The sequence below is a fragment of the Phlebotomus argentipes genome, unplaced genomic scaffold, assembly GCF_947086385.1.
Source record: "Phlebotomus argentipes unplaced genomic scaffold, Phlebotomus argentipes genome assembly contig_46, whole genome shotgun sequence".
NCBI classification, from domain to species: Eukaryota; Metazoa; Arthropoda; class Insecta; order Diptera; family Psychodidae; genus Phlebotomus; species Phlebotomus argentipes.
Genome location: NW_026776153.1, coordinates 217,892 through 235,403, shown reverse-complemented (window position 1 = coordinate 235,403; position 17,512 = coordinate 217,892). Strand labels below are relative to the sequence as shown.

General features: G+C 43.9%; 2 protein-coding genes across 2 annotated transcripts in view; both read right to left on the bottom strand.

Annotated features, from left to right (window-relative positions):
* Positions 1-23: 23 nt before the first annotated feature.
* Positions 24-13,301, bottom strand: LOC132262191 (uncharacterized). Its single transcript, XM_059761375.1, has 11 exons — positions 11,424-13,301; positions 8,089-8,436; positions 7,761-7,889; positions 7,364-7,698; positions 7,052-7,187; positions 5,814-5,889; positions 5,584-5,752; positions 5,196-5,335; positions 4,998-5,139; positions 1,001-1,778; positions 24-934 (listed from the first exon to the last, which is right to left on the bottom strand). The coding sequence occupies exons 1-11, from the start codon at positions 13,299-13,301 to the stop codon at positions 137-139; spliced, it is 4,929 nt and encodes a 1,642-aa protein (XP_059617358.1). The 3' UTR covers positions 24-136.
* Positions 13,302-14,448: 1,147 nt separating this feature from the next.
* Positions 14,449-17,512, bottom strand: part of LOC132262184 (cadherin-related tumor suppressor) — a 111,569-nt gene continuing 108,505 nt past the window's right edge. The window contains exon 9 of the mRNA XM_059761362.1: positions 14,449-17,472. Within this exon, the coding sequence (XP_059617345.1) occupies positions 14,793-17,472 (2,680 nt within the window). The 3' untranslated portion in view covers positions 14,449-14,792. The remainder of the gene's footprint in view (positions 17,473-17,512) is intronic.

Below are 17,512 nucleotides of genomic sequence, written 5' to 3'. Positions count from 1 at the left end.
AAATCAAAAACCATATATTCGGTAAAATATGAAACAGTGTGTATTTTTACATTAAAAAATAACCAAGTACAAAGAGATAGTCAACAGAGACGCTAGGTTTGTTAAAACTTGGATAAATTTAGCTATTTTATGTGCGCTAAACTCTCTTCAATGTCTTCTCAATGTTGCGATACAACTTCGAGGGAATGATCTCGAGAAGGAGTTTTCCGTACTGCTGATGTCCAGACAGGAGCTTAAACATGTGCTTGGCATAGTTTCGTGTCTCTAGACTGCCCTCGGTGAGGAGATTTGCTCCGGTGAGAATGACTTTGTCTCTGACTTCACGGTTGGCGCTGAAGATTTTCTCATATCCCACATTGTCCACGACTTTGGTGAGGAGCATCGCTGTCGTGGTGCGAACAATAGCATTGGGATGTGTGGCTCCGCGGGATGTTAGTAAGTGGATCACTTTGCCCATCGTGAGGTTTTCACACATCAATTCTAGGGCTTTAGTGGCGTCACTGCGTAGGAATTTGTTAGTGTCTGCAGTTCGGTGGAGAAGAGTGGTCACGAGATCGTCTGCCTCCTGTTCCAGGGCTCGTCGGTGTGTGGTGAAGAACTCTCCGGCTGCCTGGCATGCTGCTCTGGCTACTTGAGAGCGGAGATTGCGGACGTGCTTGGCCAGAATACCAGCTAAGAGGTGGATTTGTGAATCCACGAGATCGGGATGATGTCTAATCAGCCGGACAAAATTTTTGAGACCCGTCATTGAATTTTCCCAACTTGGGCTCTCCAGTTGATTCAGAGTGAGCGCGAAGGCTTCTTTGGGCTTGTCAAAGCGTCTCATTGTTGGTGGATAGAGCTCCAGACTTTTTGTGCGGCATCCAACAAGATTAGGCGTTGTCTTGAGGGGTGACACTTTACGGGAGCGTCGCAGAATGGGTGGCCGAGTGATCTGGAAATAAAAGAGGCACAGATAAGCAATTTGAGGCGATTGAATAATTTAGAGACAAGGAATCACCTTGCTTGGCGCTGACTTGGACTCCGCGACAAAGGGAAGAACTTGGGGATCAAATGGACGTTCCACAGCAGATGAGGCGTGGTCTATCTCATCAGTAGCGCCCACTTCGGATTGAGAGCTGCTGGTGCACTTGCTGTCTCCATCCTCAGGTTGACTGTCCAGATGTGTTAAAGCGTTGGATTCGTCCAACTCGTGTCGCTTCTGTAAGACATTCAGGGCTGCCTCAATGGTCTCGTCGACTTCTGATGAGGCCCCGACGGAGTTTGTAGACATAACTTCAGCCTCGAGTGGGATGGTCGGTGAGGTTGGACGTGTTTCTGATCCCACGGGAGTCAGGGAGTCCGCCAGCAGATTCTCCCTGAGACTATGACTTGTGACTGGACGGGAGGCGCTGTGAATGGGCCGATGATCGAGAGAATGGGCAGATTGGGCACGTGAAGGCATAGCGTCGTTGTCCACAAATGGCTCTTCTTCTGTCTTCAGCTCCAAACTTCCAGTGCTAACAACTCGAGTTGGCGTGGAGTGAGGAGACAAGTTGCTGGACTTCTCATTAGACGATGTGACACTGCTTCTATCCTCCTCATCCTCTTCCCGAGCAGTGGTGATTGATGAGGTCAGCTGATCTGCCACCACGGCAGCAGCAGCTGCCACAATGTCCGGCTGGGCGGCTGTGGAGAAACGACCCAGAATCGCTGGCCCACCGTTCGCTCCACTTCCGGAAATAGGTCCTTGTTCCGCTTCCTCGTGCGCCTGCGTGTCCGTATGTTGATATTTATTACTGCGAAAAAGAGGGAAGAACGGAAAAGCGGGAATAAATATATTCAGTTCTTCTCAAATGGTTTGCCGTTGTGATTGAAATGCAATTTATCGATCCTTTATCTTAGTTCAATTATTAATCTCCACGTAAGAGAGGACTCACAAATCATCGTATGTTGCTGTAAAAGTCAAGGATATTACACTAAAAGCTTGATGGCAAACAGAGTTCCGTGCTTTCATATTTCCCCCATGAATTGTTGATATAAAGCTCGCATGTTTGCTGAATTCTCGCAAAAGTATGTGCGAAAGTTGCAATCACTTAAAATGGCACCTAAGCAACATTAAGTTTGAGAAGCGCCCACTCAAGCCCAGTCAAAATATTAGGTCAGTTCCTTATCAGCTTTTAAATTAATTTCCCCTCGTGAGCCAAAGTGTTCGGTGCGACAATAGACTTTTCCACTATCGAGGGAGATAATTTAGCGCCTTTCTTTGGCCTCTTCGTCACGCAGAAAAGGAGGACTTAACATTGATTCAACCCTGACGAAGAGCTTTCTCGCCGAGTCAGAGGTGAAAAATGACTTGGACATTCGGGGAAATGGCGAGGAAAGTGTGGGAAATTCGGTGAAAGTGGGTCGCATTATGTGGGTGGCCAAGGCTTTTACCTCTTCAACGTACTCTTAGGCTCGTGTCAATCATTTGTCGCACAATTGCATTACTTCCCATACAAATATCATTTTCTATGCTCAGTCTTGTTTGTTTGCAGACCGAGCAAAGCGGATATGTAAAGCATATAAAATACAAAATGCGTACAATTAAAGAAAAAATTGTAAATACAGCCAAGAAAAGAAAATTTGTCCTTTTCTATAATTCACCCATGAAGTGTTTCTATTGTAAAACACCATATCTTAGCGCAAGATTTGAAATAATTGGGAGATCTTCATTTCCAATTATTTCTTTCTTTATCATTTGTAGGTAGGTATGATCTAATCTGGACTCAAATGTCTTGATAATGATTAGTCTGTTCAGTTTTCGAGCACTTTGCCGAGCGTTAACACCTTCTCTTCACCCACTAATGTGATGATCGATTGGACATACGGTTCAGCGGCGATACAGATAGGAATAATTGGAGTGCCGTTGGTGTCTTCTTGGGGGTCGTCTTCCTCATTCTCCGGGACCGCGTGAGGGCAACTGTGGGGCTGATCGTCGTCGTGACTTCGCGGCTGCACCACAATCACTTGTTCGGGCGATTGGACTGAATTGTGGCGCCAGAATTGATTCCACGACTGCAGAATCTCCTCCACTTGCTCCTTGGCGCTGCTAAGCTTCTCGCGCGAGTGCTTTCGCACCTTCTCGAGGGTTTCCCTCTGCACGGGTGCGTCACAACAGAAGCAAGTTGAGGGCACCATTATTTTAGATGTTGCACTTGTCTCCCATTGGCGGGAAACTGCGTCCCTGCGAGATTAGAGCACTTGAAAGGGCACATTTGCTAGAGTTCTGGCCATTCTCACTTAGCGTGCGGAGGCAATTCGCACTGTCTCGTTGCTGGACACTGACTGAAGTAACTGAGGGTGAGCGAGGCCTTTCGTGGCTGAGGTCTATAGGGCGTCCATTAACACTGAATCCAAGCTACGTCACGACGGAGCCGCGAAACACTTCGCGTCGCGGCGTTTGTTGTGTAAATGGGGAATTTCTATGGAAATTGGCCTCGCGACGGCTTCTCACCTGGAGGGACTGAGAGGGTGGTGATTGTTGTTTTCCCTCCCAAGAGAGTGTTTGCGCGCTCTCTCTCTCTCTCTCTCTCTATCTCTCTGCTTCCTCCTACTCAATTTCCATGCCAAACAATATTTGCAAATACTCAACACAGGGATTTTCACGAGCAAAACTTTCACCCACACTTTTCCACCCCTGGGTTTTCCATGGTGCCGCGAATTAATCATAAATCTATAGTTCTTCACACCGTGAGCGCAAGCATTGAATTGAATTTCCACTTTCTCTCTTTTCTCCGTCGCTTTTCTCGTAATGGGTGAAAGAGAGGTGTTTGCCCAACATCAATAAAAATGGTTATAATTCAAATAAGTCCCTCATCAATAAACCACCTAGGAAAGTGCGCAACAAGAGAGAGAAAATGGTCTGATAGACGCTTTCGAGTAAATAATTCATTTGTGGCATTTTCTGAGTACCCTAACGAATTTTCTCTTGAATATTTATTAGCTATATATTGCTGGAGACTGCAAAAGAGCTTGAGGAACTCGCGTTTTTACCTACTATTTTTAACACATGCCCCTCACCAGTTCTTTTCTCATGAAATGCGAGATTAATTTGGATGATAAAAAGAATAACACTATTCAACGCGAAAAACAATTCCAGAAAGTTTTTACCGTGTTAACGTATCAACTTGCGTATCAAAGTAAATCTGGGCTGTTTCCCACTTTTCACCACTCATTTCCAGTTGGCGAGTGATACATATGAAATGGAGCAAAGAAATAAACAAAAAAGGAGGAATAATTATGCGAGAATGTACTGAGAAGTTAATTATTCTTCTCTATTGAAAAACTTGTAATATTTTCTCATAAAATGCCATATGGCAATAAACTCAAGAAAGGCTCGGAAGAAGAGCCTATTTTTATGTATCTTGACGATTTTAATGTTAGATTTACCTATTTTTGGAAATCATTCATGTTAAGGTCGAAGTTCTCAGAGAAATTTTTGACTTCGATTGATTGTTGTTGTGTTATTGTTATTGACAAAGAACTCGCAAAGGTTATTCGAGAATGTTATCTATTTATAATAAGTCATACGCTTTTGAGGAGAAAAGAGATTTTATCATAAGGTAGGCAAAAATACTGTATATACTTTTAATATCTAAATCTCGCTTCGGTATTTTTATCTATTTTTATTATCTTCGATTAAGGAAAAAAATAAATTACAGAAATTTGGATGCAACATGATATAATTTCTGATCTATTTCTTTAGTTTTCAGCAAAAATGAAACCTTATAAAAATACTTTCGTGTTTCAAGTTGACTCCAATATTAGGGGAAATGCGTCCTGAAAAATACCTTAATTCTCATTAATTGAAACACTACTTTCCCTGATTTTCTTCACCCACGCAATGCTTTTTCGATAGACTTTTCGGATAACAATGCTCTGATGGTAATGAGTGGAAAAAGAGGACAAAACACTGTGATAGTGTCAATCAGAATGAAAAAGAGCTTTCCGCAGTGGAGGCGCCTGGTGCTCACCTGGCATTATCGCTCTGTCTCTCTGGTACGGCATTGAGTCGTTCTGGCACACTAAATCTCTTAGTCAGTGCAGATTTTTCCAATGCAGGATGCGTGACTGGACGATGGGATTCTGCTAAGGAGCTCTGAATGGTCGGAGTGCCTGGAAAGAGGATAAAGTGTTAATTAAAAGGTTTCGTTTACACGACTAAATGTCACCTTGAGGATCCGTCATCGTTCCACTCTTTTGTTGAGGAATCCGAATGAAGGAGACACGATTGCTGAGGCCAGCATAAGGGTTGTCAATGGTTCCTCTGCTGCTGCTCTCACCGTTTCGACCACTGTCCATTGCTGGAAATCTGCGAAAAGACATACAGCAGTGGCCATGAACACTTTGGCCCAATTCCCCTTGTGCAATTGACTGAGAAAATCAATTGCAAGCTGATAAATTTTTCACGACTATAAGCTACAGTGTTTCAAATGGGTTCAAAATAATTAATAATGCATCACGAGAAAGTATGACAGCAAGAGGATAATGGGGACATGTGGAGAAGAGATCTAATTCCCACAGAAAACACTGGCTTGAGTCTCTTTTCTCAGTCTCTACCTCGAAGCCACGGGAAGTTTTGAAGGTCGCGGAATTTCCATAAATTCCAGCGTCGTGTTTGATGGTCGAGAAGTGGTTTTCTGACTTCCTGCCACCTCGGCTTTCGATAGTTCGGGAAAGGAGTGAGCCTGGAGGTGCTGTGATTGATACTGGTGCGATCGAAAGCCACCTGAAAGGTATCACAGAGTCACATTATGCTTCCAAGGACATTATTTTAAGCGGAAACTCACCATTTGATATCGGTGGCATTTGCTGATGGACAGGAATTGCTGTCGCTACGATAAATTGGCCGTTCCTATCATTATCCTGAGGAGAGAGAGACAGAGAAGCAGAGGGCTTTTTGAGAGAAATCAATAAAACGACTCGCATTTATTTTTAAACCATCACTGCGAGCTTTGCATGCAGAAAAAGCTCGCTTCTAATTTGACGATTGTGTGACGCGACAGACGACGAATGACCTAATAAATATTCATTTACTTTATGGGATTCTCTTTTATACTTTTAGGGAGAATGTCGAGACAGCTGATGGAAGATTGTATGGGATCAAGGACGACTTCTTCAATCCAGCGACAAGGTCAGTGGTAATTTTTCTACTCACAAAGTATCGTTTTAGGGAATCTGGTGTGTAACCAATAATGCGACACAGTAGCAAATTAACGTACATAGCACTAGATCACAACGTTCAGTGATGTGGGAGGAAAAAAAAATAGAGAACAGCTGTAAAAAACAGCAACAAAGGACTACGGTTCACGTTCGACTAATCCTCAAATTCAGCTCACGAGGAAATTTATTTAATTCACCACGAAACTGTGCACATTGCATGATCGATAGAGTTTTCTCTATATAACTGAGCAATTTGTTTATATATTTCATTTCACCATTCAGTGGATATGAGCACGAAGAACTCATATTATCTAATGCGCAAGGGGTTGTATGAATTGTTAATGAAAGCGTGTGTGGCGAAGGTTTCGCCACTGACAATTGAGAGGTGAAATTTTGATTGATTTTCGAATGTATTTTGCCTTAGGGCAAATGATTAATGTTGATTTTTTCACTATAATGTACACTAAGAAGCGAGAGTGTTTTTATTTTTCTATCTTAAACACATTTAACAAGCATTGTTCAAGTTTTATAAAAAGAAATTTACACTAAATGTGAATCAGGGAAGAAATGGGAAAAAACAAGAATATTTTAAATAAAATTGAAGAATTAGTCTAATAATATTTTTAGTAATGGCAACAAAAACTGCTTACATAAATAGCACGTGGACAAAATTGATTTTATTTCTTGTTTGATTATATGCCTGAAAATTCTGTTCTAATCCTTCTCGTTCTATTCTATACATAAATTCTGAACTTAGCCAAAGCATCCTCACGTAAAAAAAACAAACATTCTTCGACAGTGTGAGCGAGACTGGGAAAAAGTTGAGAACATTACCATAAAATGTAAATTGTGTCAGTGTACACACCTTGGTCCTTGAAGATCCACTGTCGAAGGTGGTATTTTGGGTGTCATGATGTACTTTACCGCCCCCGCTCTCTTGAGACATTTTCATGCGCCTCGCCAGAAAGTAGTTCGTCTGTGTCGATTCCTCGGCAATTGACCTAGAATATTCAAACACGCTGACATAAATTACTGATGCACCTCTAAATTCAATTGTGTGATGGCTTAGATCAATTTGCAGACTTTCTGACCCCGTCCATCCCTTCCTTAATACAATGTAATATCGATTAGGGTGAGGGTCTTTTTTCCTGATTGAATGCAGGGTGTGTCCATTTACCGGTTATTAGAGTCATCGGGTTGGCTGGCCTGCGCTTGGACTCTCTGTGACCTCTTCTTGAGCGATGTGGGCGACACGGAACCCACTCCTGATGTTATCCACTCAATGTCGGCGCCAAAGATTGAGAAATTCGCCTGTGGACTGGGCAGTTTTAGGCCGTACTGCACTGAGCCATCGCCTCGGATCATTGGCAGTTGCTTCCTGGCCAATCTCGCCTTCACGGCAGCACTCAGAGCATTTCCATCCGTTCTTGTGGCCGCAATGCCATTCACCACGTCCATCACAACTTTTGGAGAACTTATCTGACCAAGAACGGCGAGAACATCCAAGGCACCCTAGAAAATAAGAGACAATGTGTCATTGTAAGTAAATTGTCGTTACAGGAAACCTTTCTCACCTGGCGGACTCTCTTCTTGGGATCGATGGCTGCCTGTGTGGCGCGCATCACGCACGTGGCCACATCGAAGTATGTGCTGGGGAATGTCATGAGGGCGTAGAGCACCATTTGAAGGGCATTCTCGCGAAACTGTGAAAATGCAAATTGAAATTGATTAAAATCACAGTGTGAGTGAAGTCATGTTAAATTTAATTTGATCATAAATTATTCAGAGGCTAAAAAAGGCCAGCCAAAAACTCTCATTAGCGAAAATAGAAGCTCCTCCTATGCATGCTCTTAGGCGCAAGAAATGGTATTATTATGATGAATTTGGCACGAAATGTTTCACCTTAGAACTTTTGGCGCTGAGAAATTCGTCCGAAAGGAGACGAAGAACGATAGCAGCTGGAGGGAGTCTCTGCATCAGAGCTTTGGCCACACTGTTGCCTGTCGATCCACCTTGACGGCAAAGTCCCATCACGATCTGTCCAGTGCGATTCTCTAGATTCTCCAGGGGAAGTCTCGAGATGAGATTCACGAGGATACGTCGTTTGTCTTCACACACATCCGGATGGCGTTCGGATGAGAGAAGAGTTCGCAGAAGGGAGTCTAGATAAGGCTGAACTGCGGCCAGGTTCTCCGATGATCGCAAGGCATCTTCCAATTTGTACAGAGCCCGCGATCGAAGACGCCAGTCCTGGAAGAAAAGTGAAGCATATCATGAATTCTACCCTCGAGGCTTTATACACTGCTTGGGGGTGGTACTCAATTTATGACGGTGATAGTTTGTCATAAAACTCGCACGCTATATCAATTTACTTGTCTTGTTGCATGTTTGAGATTTAAACAATTCCCCGCATCGAAAATGCGCTTCCTCATTCTTAGTGTCGGAAATTTGCCCTCTAGAGTGTCATCGTCCTCTCTGTACACATTGAATTGAATATTCAATTGTGATTTTGTCATCTGGCCTGGGTTTCATTAACCCTGAAACCGATTGGATTTTTTTGCTCAACATGTGAGAAAGGGTTCAATGGATACACAATAAATTGTTCAATTATTCAAACGACATTGATTTATTAGAGGAAATGTCTTTGACTGATTCGTGGGAAATTTAGCATATTCCACCTTTTCTTGCACAATGTGCAACACATTCTCAACCCCAGGTGAGGTTAAAAGGTTAATAATTTGCCTCCGCTGAGAGTATATGTAAAAAGCCGCACCATGAAATTATGCAGTGCCGGTGGAAAAAATGACGCTTTGATAAAGGGAAAGGAGAAAAAATGATAATATTCAGTGCGGGAAGTCAATAATTTAACACTCGCAAGTCACTTTACGGGGTTGGCAAATAATGGAAATGAATATATACGGATTGAAGAAACGGAAGTAGAAAAACACCCTCAACGGAGCATTTTATAAAGAGTGAAAAAAAATCCACACATGTAAGATGATTTTCCGGGGTTTCTTTCACCATCGGAAAACGAGGCGAGAAAGAGTGGATATAAGTTTGAAGAAAGTATGGCGTTTTGTGAGTAAATATTCAAAAAATATGAAATTTACCATGTAAGTGGGTCATTTAGGGAAACACATACACTTCAATCAATATACCATTGGGGTTGGACGTTTTTATTACACTTTTCTTCCCACGTGGATCACGAGTGGTTTCATGAAATATTTGCCACTCTTCAAACACTCCCACAAATCACCAGAAAATTCAGCACTTTTGTGGTGCGAGAGGGAGAATTGACACAGTTTTCCTTTACTTTTCGACAGCCGAGAAGTACATAACTTATTCACGAAATAAACAATATGTGCTCTCATATAAAAATTAAATAACACTATCGTGTGTGCTGAGGTGTTACGAAGGGACGGTTGTTGGGAATGGCATTCGTGGAGAAAATGGAGCTTACTAAATGGTCCATTTAGTCAGTGTTCCACTTTTCACTCTTGTATACCTGCTGTTTATAATTTATCGCAATCACGAAATTTATATCACTCATTTTCCACAAACCCTCGTATCGTTACGATATATCCGAGATATGCCAAAAGGGGGAAACTCACGGGTCAGGTGAAGGGAAAATTGTCCATGACTACTGACAGGGGCCTACAAATATGATTTTAATTGTTTTATGCGTGTAATTACACCAGTTTTCGTCATTTTTCGCTCCTTATGACAAATAAAGAATTTCCTGTTTTTCAACCTGATTTCGGGTTAACATTTCAATATCTTTCCTCTTCATCGATGAGGATATTTGTGTTGACTTCTTTGGAAAAGACTTTAACTTATAAAGTAATTCTCAACCTTTTTTTTCATGCTTATATTCTCTTTCATTATTGCTTGCATTCAAAAATTTGTAAAACAAATTTCCAGGACTGTTGTTTCACTAAAGAAAAACACAATGCATTTAGTGTGTCTCTGGAGCGGTAATTTTTCAGAAGTGGGTGCCAAGAAAATGGCAGGAAATGAGGAAAAGAGGCGAAGAAGGTGCAAACTTTGCAGTTGAGTGGAATGGGGAATTAAAAAATGTGTGAAAGGAAATGGACTGTAGAGTTATAAGTCAAGAAGTGAGTCTCAGGTTATGACTTGTGCGCTTAACGTCGGGAGAATCGATAAAAATCTAATTAAGTACACTCAAAAAGGCAATTGTACCGGAGTTTTCACATTTTTCACTTTCGACCCTCCGTGAGTCGCGACTTCATAACTTGAGCTTTGACTCCTTTGCGTTTCTGACTTGACCTCATTGAAGGCCTGTGAATATTTTACTTTATGCGAGATGATGGTAATTTTTTTTGGGTGATGGCTAATTGAAGTTAAATCTCAAGGTAAATTTCTGAGCAAGGTCGCGCATACCTTCCATATGAAGAATATCCTCTGAGGTAGATCAATTCGGCGTTTTCCACTTGAGCACTTCTCTTTGTCATTGGACTCAGGAAGTGGTGGCAATTTTTGTGGTCTTTTCGACGCTGTCTCACTAATTTTCTTATTTCCCACCCTAAACATTTGACTGTCTCTTTAATGACTTAACTATTGTGTTCACGCACTTTTCGGCTATTATTCAAGGTTTCGCCATCCTTGGAGATTATAATTAAGCAACTTAATTGTTCGGTCAAAGACTAAGCAAAACTACACGGCAGTGAGAGGATAATTTATGGATGAAGAACAAATTCATACTGAGACATCGTGGCGAAAATTGTTGGGCGCTCACCTACGAATATCTGCGTGAAAAGCTGTGTCTGAAGAAGACAACAAAAGAATACAGTCTATAAGCTCATTTGTGAATGAAGGTTTTTCTTTGTTCGCCCTCAAATTCACTTCCGCCACTCCAGAGAGAGAGCGAGAGTGAGAAGGAATTTTGCCGCACTATGGGAAAATGGCAAGAACAGCGGCTTGCAGAAAATTGGCGGCTATTTCCCGAGTCATGTTGGGGTGAATTGGGTCTCTCAACTTTGTCTAAAGGTTTTACTGTGTCACTGGAACCCTAATTAAAAGTGGGAAATATGGGGTGCTATTGAGTAACTTCAACAGGAGGTAAATCGCGTGCAAGTACTTGATTTTTCAGGGTACAACTTGAGAAATCAAAAGGGTGATTATGGGCCGCATGGCGCTTTCTCCGGCGACCACGAGATTGAGATATGCAGGGATTTGGGTCAGACGGTGACGCTTTGTGGGCAAAATTGTTTACTCACCCCGCTTCTGAGTTCCTTCGATACGCTCTCATCGACAAGATTGAGGTTTTCCCATGTCTTGGCTTCTGGTGGGCTCTGTATCTCGCCCTCATGAAACCTGTCTTTTTGACTGTCTTCGGAATTATCGCGACTTCTGGCCGGAATGGGTGACACCATAGGGCTCCTCTGGAGATTGTGCATCACTTCTATGGGCCTGTGCTCTGTCCTGGGGCTCAATAAGTCATTGGTGAAGCTGAATCGTCGAGCTTGATGCCGTGGAGATGCTGATTTGTGTCTCATGCCTCTATATCGATCAGGCGAATTTACTTGATCTGAGGGAGATGCTGAGTACTTGGGGGAGTCGAGTTTTGTGATGGTAGCCGTTCGTGGACGCTGGAGTGGAGGTTTAGTGTTGTCATTTGGAATGTTGATGCTAAGATTATTCATAAGGGATGATGAATTCGAATTAGAATTCTGTGGTGTGGATCTTCCTGACGATGGTGGTGTGGCTATTGTCATGATAACTGGACGTATTTGATCATCTCCATCACTCTGAGTCACATTATCACTGTCTGGAGTCCTCATTTTCACCACTTCTCCTCCAAAATGCACCCTTCTAGGTGTTCTTCTTGCCTCTGTCTCAAAGTCCTCCATTTTTATTTGGGACTCTGGCACTTTCGTCTCCACAATTGTCACTTCTTCCTCACTGTCTTCGGCATTTGAGTTGTTCTCCATGGAGGCTTCCATTGAGGATGGATCCGCCTCGAGAATTCTCATAGTCACAGCTGTATCTTGATTTATCTTTATCTCAGTCTCCATGATCACTTTCGATGGAGGGATGTTTTCCATGGGAATCTCTTCCATATTGCAATTTTTCACATCACCACAGCATCCCTCATCGGCAGTTGTGGGCTTTCCCGGATTCACAGCCGACATGTGATTTGTTGTCACCTTCCACTGCACCTCTTGGGATTCACTATTCACACTGCTGTCGCTGGATGGGGCTTTTGGTGTGTGCTCCCATGAGTTTTTGCTCTCACTGCTGGACGGAGCGTGCAGATCTATACCTGAATCTCGAGAGGTAGGCTCTGTGAGCCCATACACACTACAGAGGAGTTCAAAGTTCCTTCGAGCACTGTGTGGCATCACATCGTAGAAATCTTCCTGACCCACGTAATCTCTTATCTTTAAGAGAATCTTCAGAGCCACTTCCTGATAGGTTACCTGAACAGTCTTCTCCAGCAATGCCTCTACAGCTGAGCGCAAAATGTGATGTCTTTTGGGTGTGGGTTGCGTGGCTTGCACAAGAGCTGGCATGGAAAGCATTGTCCCCACCGTGAGACGTCCGCCGAAAGGATCTTCGTGCGGATGTTCCATGCCGAGATCGATGATTTCCAGGAGGACAGTTTCTGGCATCGCAGACTCGGAGATGTACACTCGCAAAGCATCGAGAGCGCCCTTTCGAACAGCTGGCGCTGAGTGACCTAAGTTCTCCACGAGAACTCCCATCAGTGGTGCCACATGCAAGTCCGCTCTCTGGCCAAGAACCAGAAGCACATCCACAAGTACCCTGAGTGCGTGTTGTCTCACTTGCCACTCTGGATCACTGAGGCGCTCATTGAACTCCCCGAAGAGATCTGTGACGCTCAGATTCGCCGGCAAATGTCCTGTTCGGATAATGTGTTCCCACAAAGGTGTCAACTGAATCACATTCAGCACTCTACCGTGATTCCTCTGATCCTCCAAGCCACCACTACTGAGTCTTCTCGCGTGGTACTTGGCCGATCCTGGGTACTTGTGGTCCAGGAAGCGAGTATTCTCGCCGGAGTCTTGAGACTGATGATGCAGAAAGCCGTTCGAGGAGGCTGGCTTTCGTGAGAAGACACGACGAAAGAACATTTTCACTGTAGTTACAAATCCATTGTACAAAGGAACACTCTTTTGGGGGGTTTTGGCTCCAAGGATCCGACCGATGCCTCAAGCTGCCAACTCGCGACTGTCTCGCGGATTCTTCGAACTGATTCAACCGGCCGAGGAGGTAGTCTTGCAAGCACACCTCCAGTTGCTTGTGTTGTTCTCTCTTGGTTTCCATGCGCACCGCGTTGGACAATTTTCAGAGGACTTTTCGTTGAGTTATACAAGGGAGATTTTTTCACTGATTTGGTGTACATTAAATGGATAAATTGTCTTATAACGAATTCGTTTTATTGAACTAGTGATTTGATTGTTGATCAAGACGATTAAGATATTGAATAAAAAAAAACTGAAAGAAAAATTGCGGAAACAGAAGTTTTAAGCATGCACAAGTGTACAATAAAGTGTACTTCTATACAAATGAGCTACTTACCTTGCATTCACTACTACAAAAGAATTGTGAAACTCATCATATTCTCAAAAGCAATGATTTCTTAGGGAACTTTTAACGCGTCAAAACAGCTTCAACCCACACCCACTTCCGAATCATTAGTGAACAATAAAACTCTGCATTTATTACTGTCGATTTTATTGATGATAATTTACATGGAAAAAGACTTCATGCTTCCTAATGATTCTTTTATACAACTCCTGTATACGCTTCTCTACTTATCATAAGAATTTTACAACAAAGAGAATATGCCAAATATATCGTCTAGACGTAAACAATTTCCTTGCACACACCTTCCAAACAGATGGATATAATTTTTCTATAATTTCATCATTCATGGCAAATTTTGACAATCTTTAACACTCTATTTTGCCTCTCTGTCTCTCTATCACTATACTTTTAAGTTAGACCTTTTTTTAAAATTATACAGCAAACATTGAGCAGTCTTTCATTTCGTTTCACCTATGATTTTGCACAATTTACAAAAGAAAGGATGTGAATTTGTTTCTGCAAAATCGAGACTTATTTTGTGTATTCTAACTAAAATGGAAGGGGAAGGGATTTCAAATTGGGGTTCCTTTCCTAGTGTGAGAAAGTAAATTAGATATATATATATATATATAATATATATATATATATATATAATTATATATATATATAATTTATAATATTATATGTGTATATATATAAACTTCCATATTATGGCAAGAAGACATCAATTGTATTTAACGATAAGTTTTTTTAAGATCTATGCTAGCAACTCTCATTACTGAACATTAATTTATATAGCACTCAGGGTATTTGATTGATGAAGAACCTTGATACAAGGCTGCACCGTTTTGCACTCTCACGCGTAATTTTTACCATTCACACACAGTTTATTGCTTAAGGACATTATATACTTTATGTGGCTACCTGACATTACTAGAACGATCCCCAATTGGGGAGAAAATTGATTGTTTGCGCTAAGCTATGTACACCTAAGATGGTTCTTGACTGTGTTATTTGGGATGGTGCCTCAGACGTCAGACGTACTCTTCGGATGGCTTCTGCATGCTGCTGGGCAGTCTGAGGGGCTGCACATGCCCATTCACGCTGTCCGGCAACTCAGCGATGTCTTTAAACACACCCATAAGGCTCTCAAAGTTCGGTCCCCAGTTCAGTAGATAGTCCCATCCGAGGGCTGTGGTGGCACTCGGTGAAGCTCCGTTAGGCTGCCGGTAGATTCCGCCCATATGCGTGGATAGGTCATCATCAGAGGCCACAAGGGTGCTCAGGGAACCTCGGAAGGATGAGTCAAACCCATCGTATGAGGGTGGAGGTATGGGCGGCTTTCCCGAACCTGTTCCACTTTCATTGCCACGCCGATCGTCATCGTCCCCAGGTTTGGTGTATTTGTCTCCGCTGAGGCTATTGTTATCGTACTCAATTTCCGAGCACGTGAAACTGTCGTTGCCACTCTCGTCCGTCGATGTGGAGCTGTGCGTATCCACGACGGGAGAGTGATGTAAATGGGCCAGATGGTGACCCGCTCCGGGTACTCGGGGTGCTTCACTGCTGCTACTCACGGCATCCAAAGTGGAGACCAGGCTACTCGTGCGCGGTCGCACATTGAGTCGCTCAATCTCTTCGGCCGTAAGGCTGCCCACGGCGGTGACATTGGGCGCTTGAGGTGGAGGCCCCGGGTTCTTGCGACTAGCACTTGAGCTCTGGCCGGACAGCTGTGACATCACAGGACTGTTGAGACTGCGCTCACTGTTGCTGTGCAGAGCGTCCTTTCCCACGCCGCCGGAACTCGACGTGGTGGCCAGCAGGGCGCTCTGCAAGGGTTTCCCCGAGATGTCATGCAACGTGAGAATTCTAGGCTGTTGCGAGCTCAGTTCTGAACTGGGCGACAGTCTGGCCAGCGGCGTGGACTGGTGCTGGCGAGGAGTGCTCGATGGCGGAGCACTGGCTGTTGGCGGCACTCTGGGCGCATACGGTCCAGCATGATGAGGTGAGTGCCTGTGCTGCTGCTGGGCAGCCGCTTGATGCTTATGGTGGGTATAGGACGCCACAGGTGGCGGTGTAGCTTTATACTTCCTCACCCCACCCGCTTCGCGATATCCCTTGTAGTGGTAAACAATATCGATGTCGGATGGCGCAATGGAACTGGCATTCTCGAGGTCATAGTGTTCAGGGAACTCAGACCCCAAGTCCACTCCTCCCGGATGATCATGAGGGTGATGCTGACTAGGAGGTGGAATTGGTGGGTGGTGTTCTTCCCTCAGTGGCGGGCTCTTGCTCACCACCTCGCGCTCAATGATGTCCGGACGCTGAGGCCTCTGGTGATCCCCGGCAGAGATTTCACGTTCCTTGTACTTCTTCGAAATGAGTTCTGGCGCAACAAGATGATGTCCTGCTACACCTCGAATCAAATCGCCATTGTCTGTATGGAAGCCCACAGTGGAATCTCCGCCATGAAGACCTCTGCCCATCACGCAATCAGCTGCTGAGGACATTCCGCCACTTCCTAGAAGTGTGGGCCCTCCATTCTGCTTGCTGTGAAGTCCACTAGGTCCACCAGGGCCGCCACTTTTCTCCTTCTGCTGCTTCCTCAGTCTAAAGACAATGAATGAGGCAAAGATCGCCACGAGAAGAATGACAAAGAACACAATAACCAGCGTTATGCCGATACTGAGTGGATCTGTGACCTGAGCAGATCCCAAGCCAATCAATCCATGACATCCTTGATACACTTTGCCACGTGTTTGCACATCGGGAAATACACTTCCAGATCCATTGAATGGCTGAATCTCATTGTTAATGGTGAAGTTGGAGAAGCAGCCCTCGAAAGGTGGTGGCACGATCTCTAGAGTCACCAGTTCTCGTCTCACTCCACCCACTGAGAGCACTGTGAGATATGGATCTAGGAAATCATGAACACCAACCGAGTCTAGTTCATCCCCAATCAGTTTTCCATCCACCAGAACATGAAGTACACGACTGAAGGTGTACAGGGTTACATTGTGCCATTTTCCATCGGCTAGATTGTCATGATGCTGATCAGTCATGTTAACTGGGGAACTCTGCTGAGAACTGTACACAAGTCGTCGATTCCTCAGCTCCACAGATGTAAAGTGTTTGTTCGTGGCTGCGAAGAGTATCAATCCATTGGGACGAAGTGTCCTGAACAGAATACTCATAGATTTAGGAGGGTCTTCGGTGAGAGCTAGTGTTGTGATGTTATTGGTGAATCTCTTCTCCCTTGAGACTTCATAGTTCCACATTGATGCTCCACTATAGAGGTTTTCGAGCAATTGCATTCGTCGATGTTTTTCGGAGATTTGGAATTCAATGAAGCCACCTTCACTTAGTGAGATGGGATCTAAGGATTGGTAGCAGTCAGGTGAGAGAAGATCTCCGCCACAGCGACACATTGCTGTATGCCAGCGATCCATGCAAGTGCCGAATGAGCCGCAGAGAGGAAGACTGGGATCACCAGGAAGACCTCGTGAACAAGGACCGCCGGTGGTTCTGCTGCATGTCGGTACAACTCCTCGGGATTTGATGGGACTGGTGAGGTTCAGAGGTCGGCCGTTTATTGAGACACTGTGGACGCATCCAATGAGATCGTCAGAATGCACTTGACCAGGACGCTCGAGCACTGGATCAGCAGACATTAGTCCTCCGATCAGCAAAGGTTGTTTGTTGAAGTTGAGCGTTCTACAAGAATGAATATAAGATAAGTAGCTGAATAAGCGTG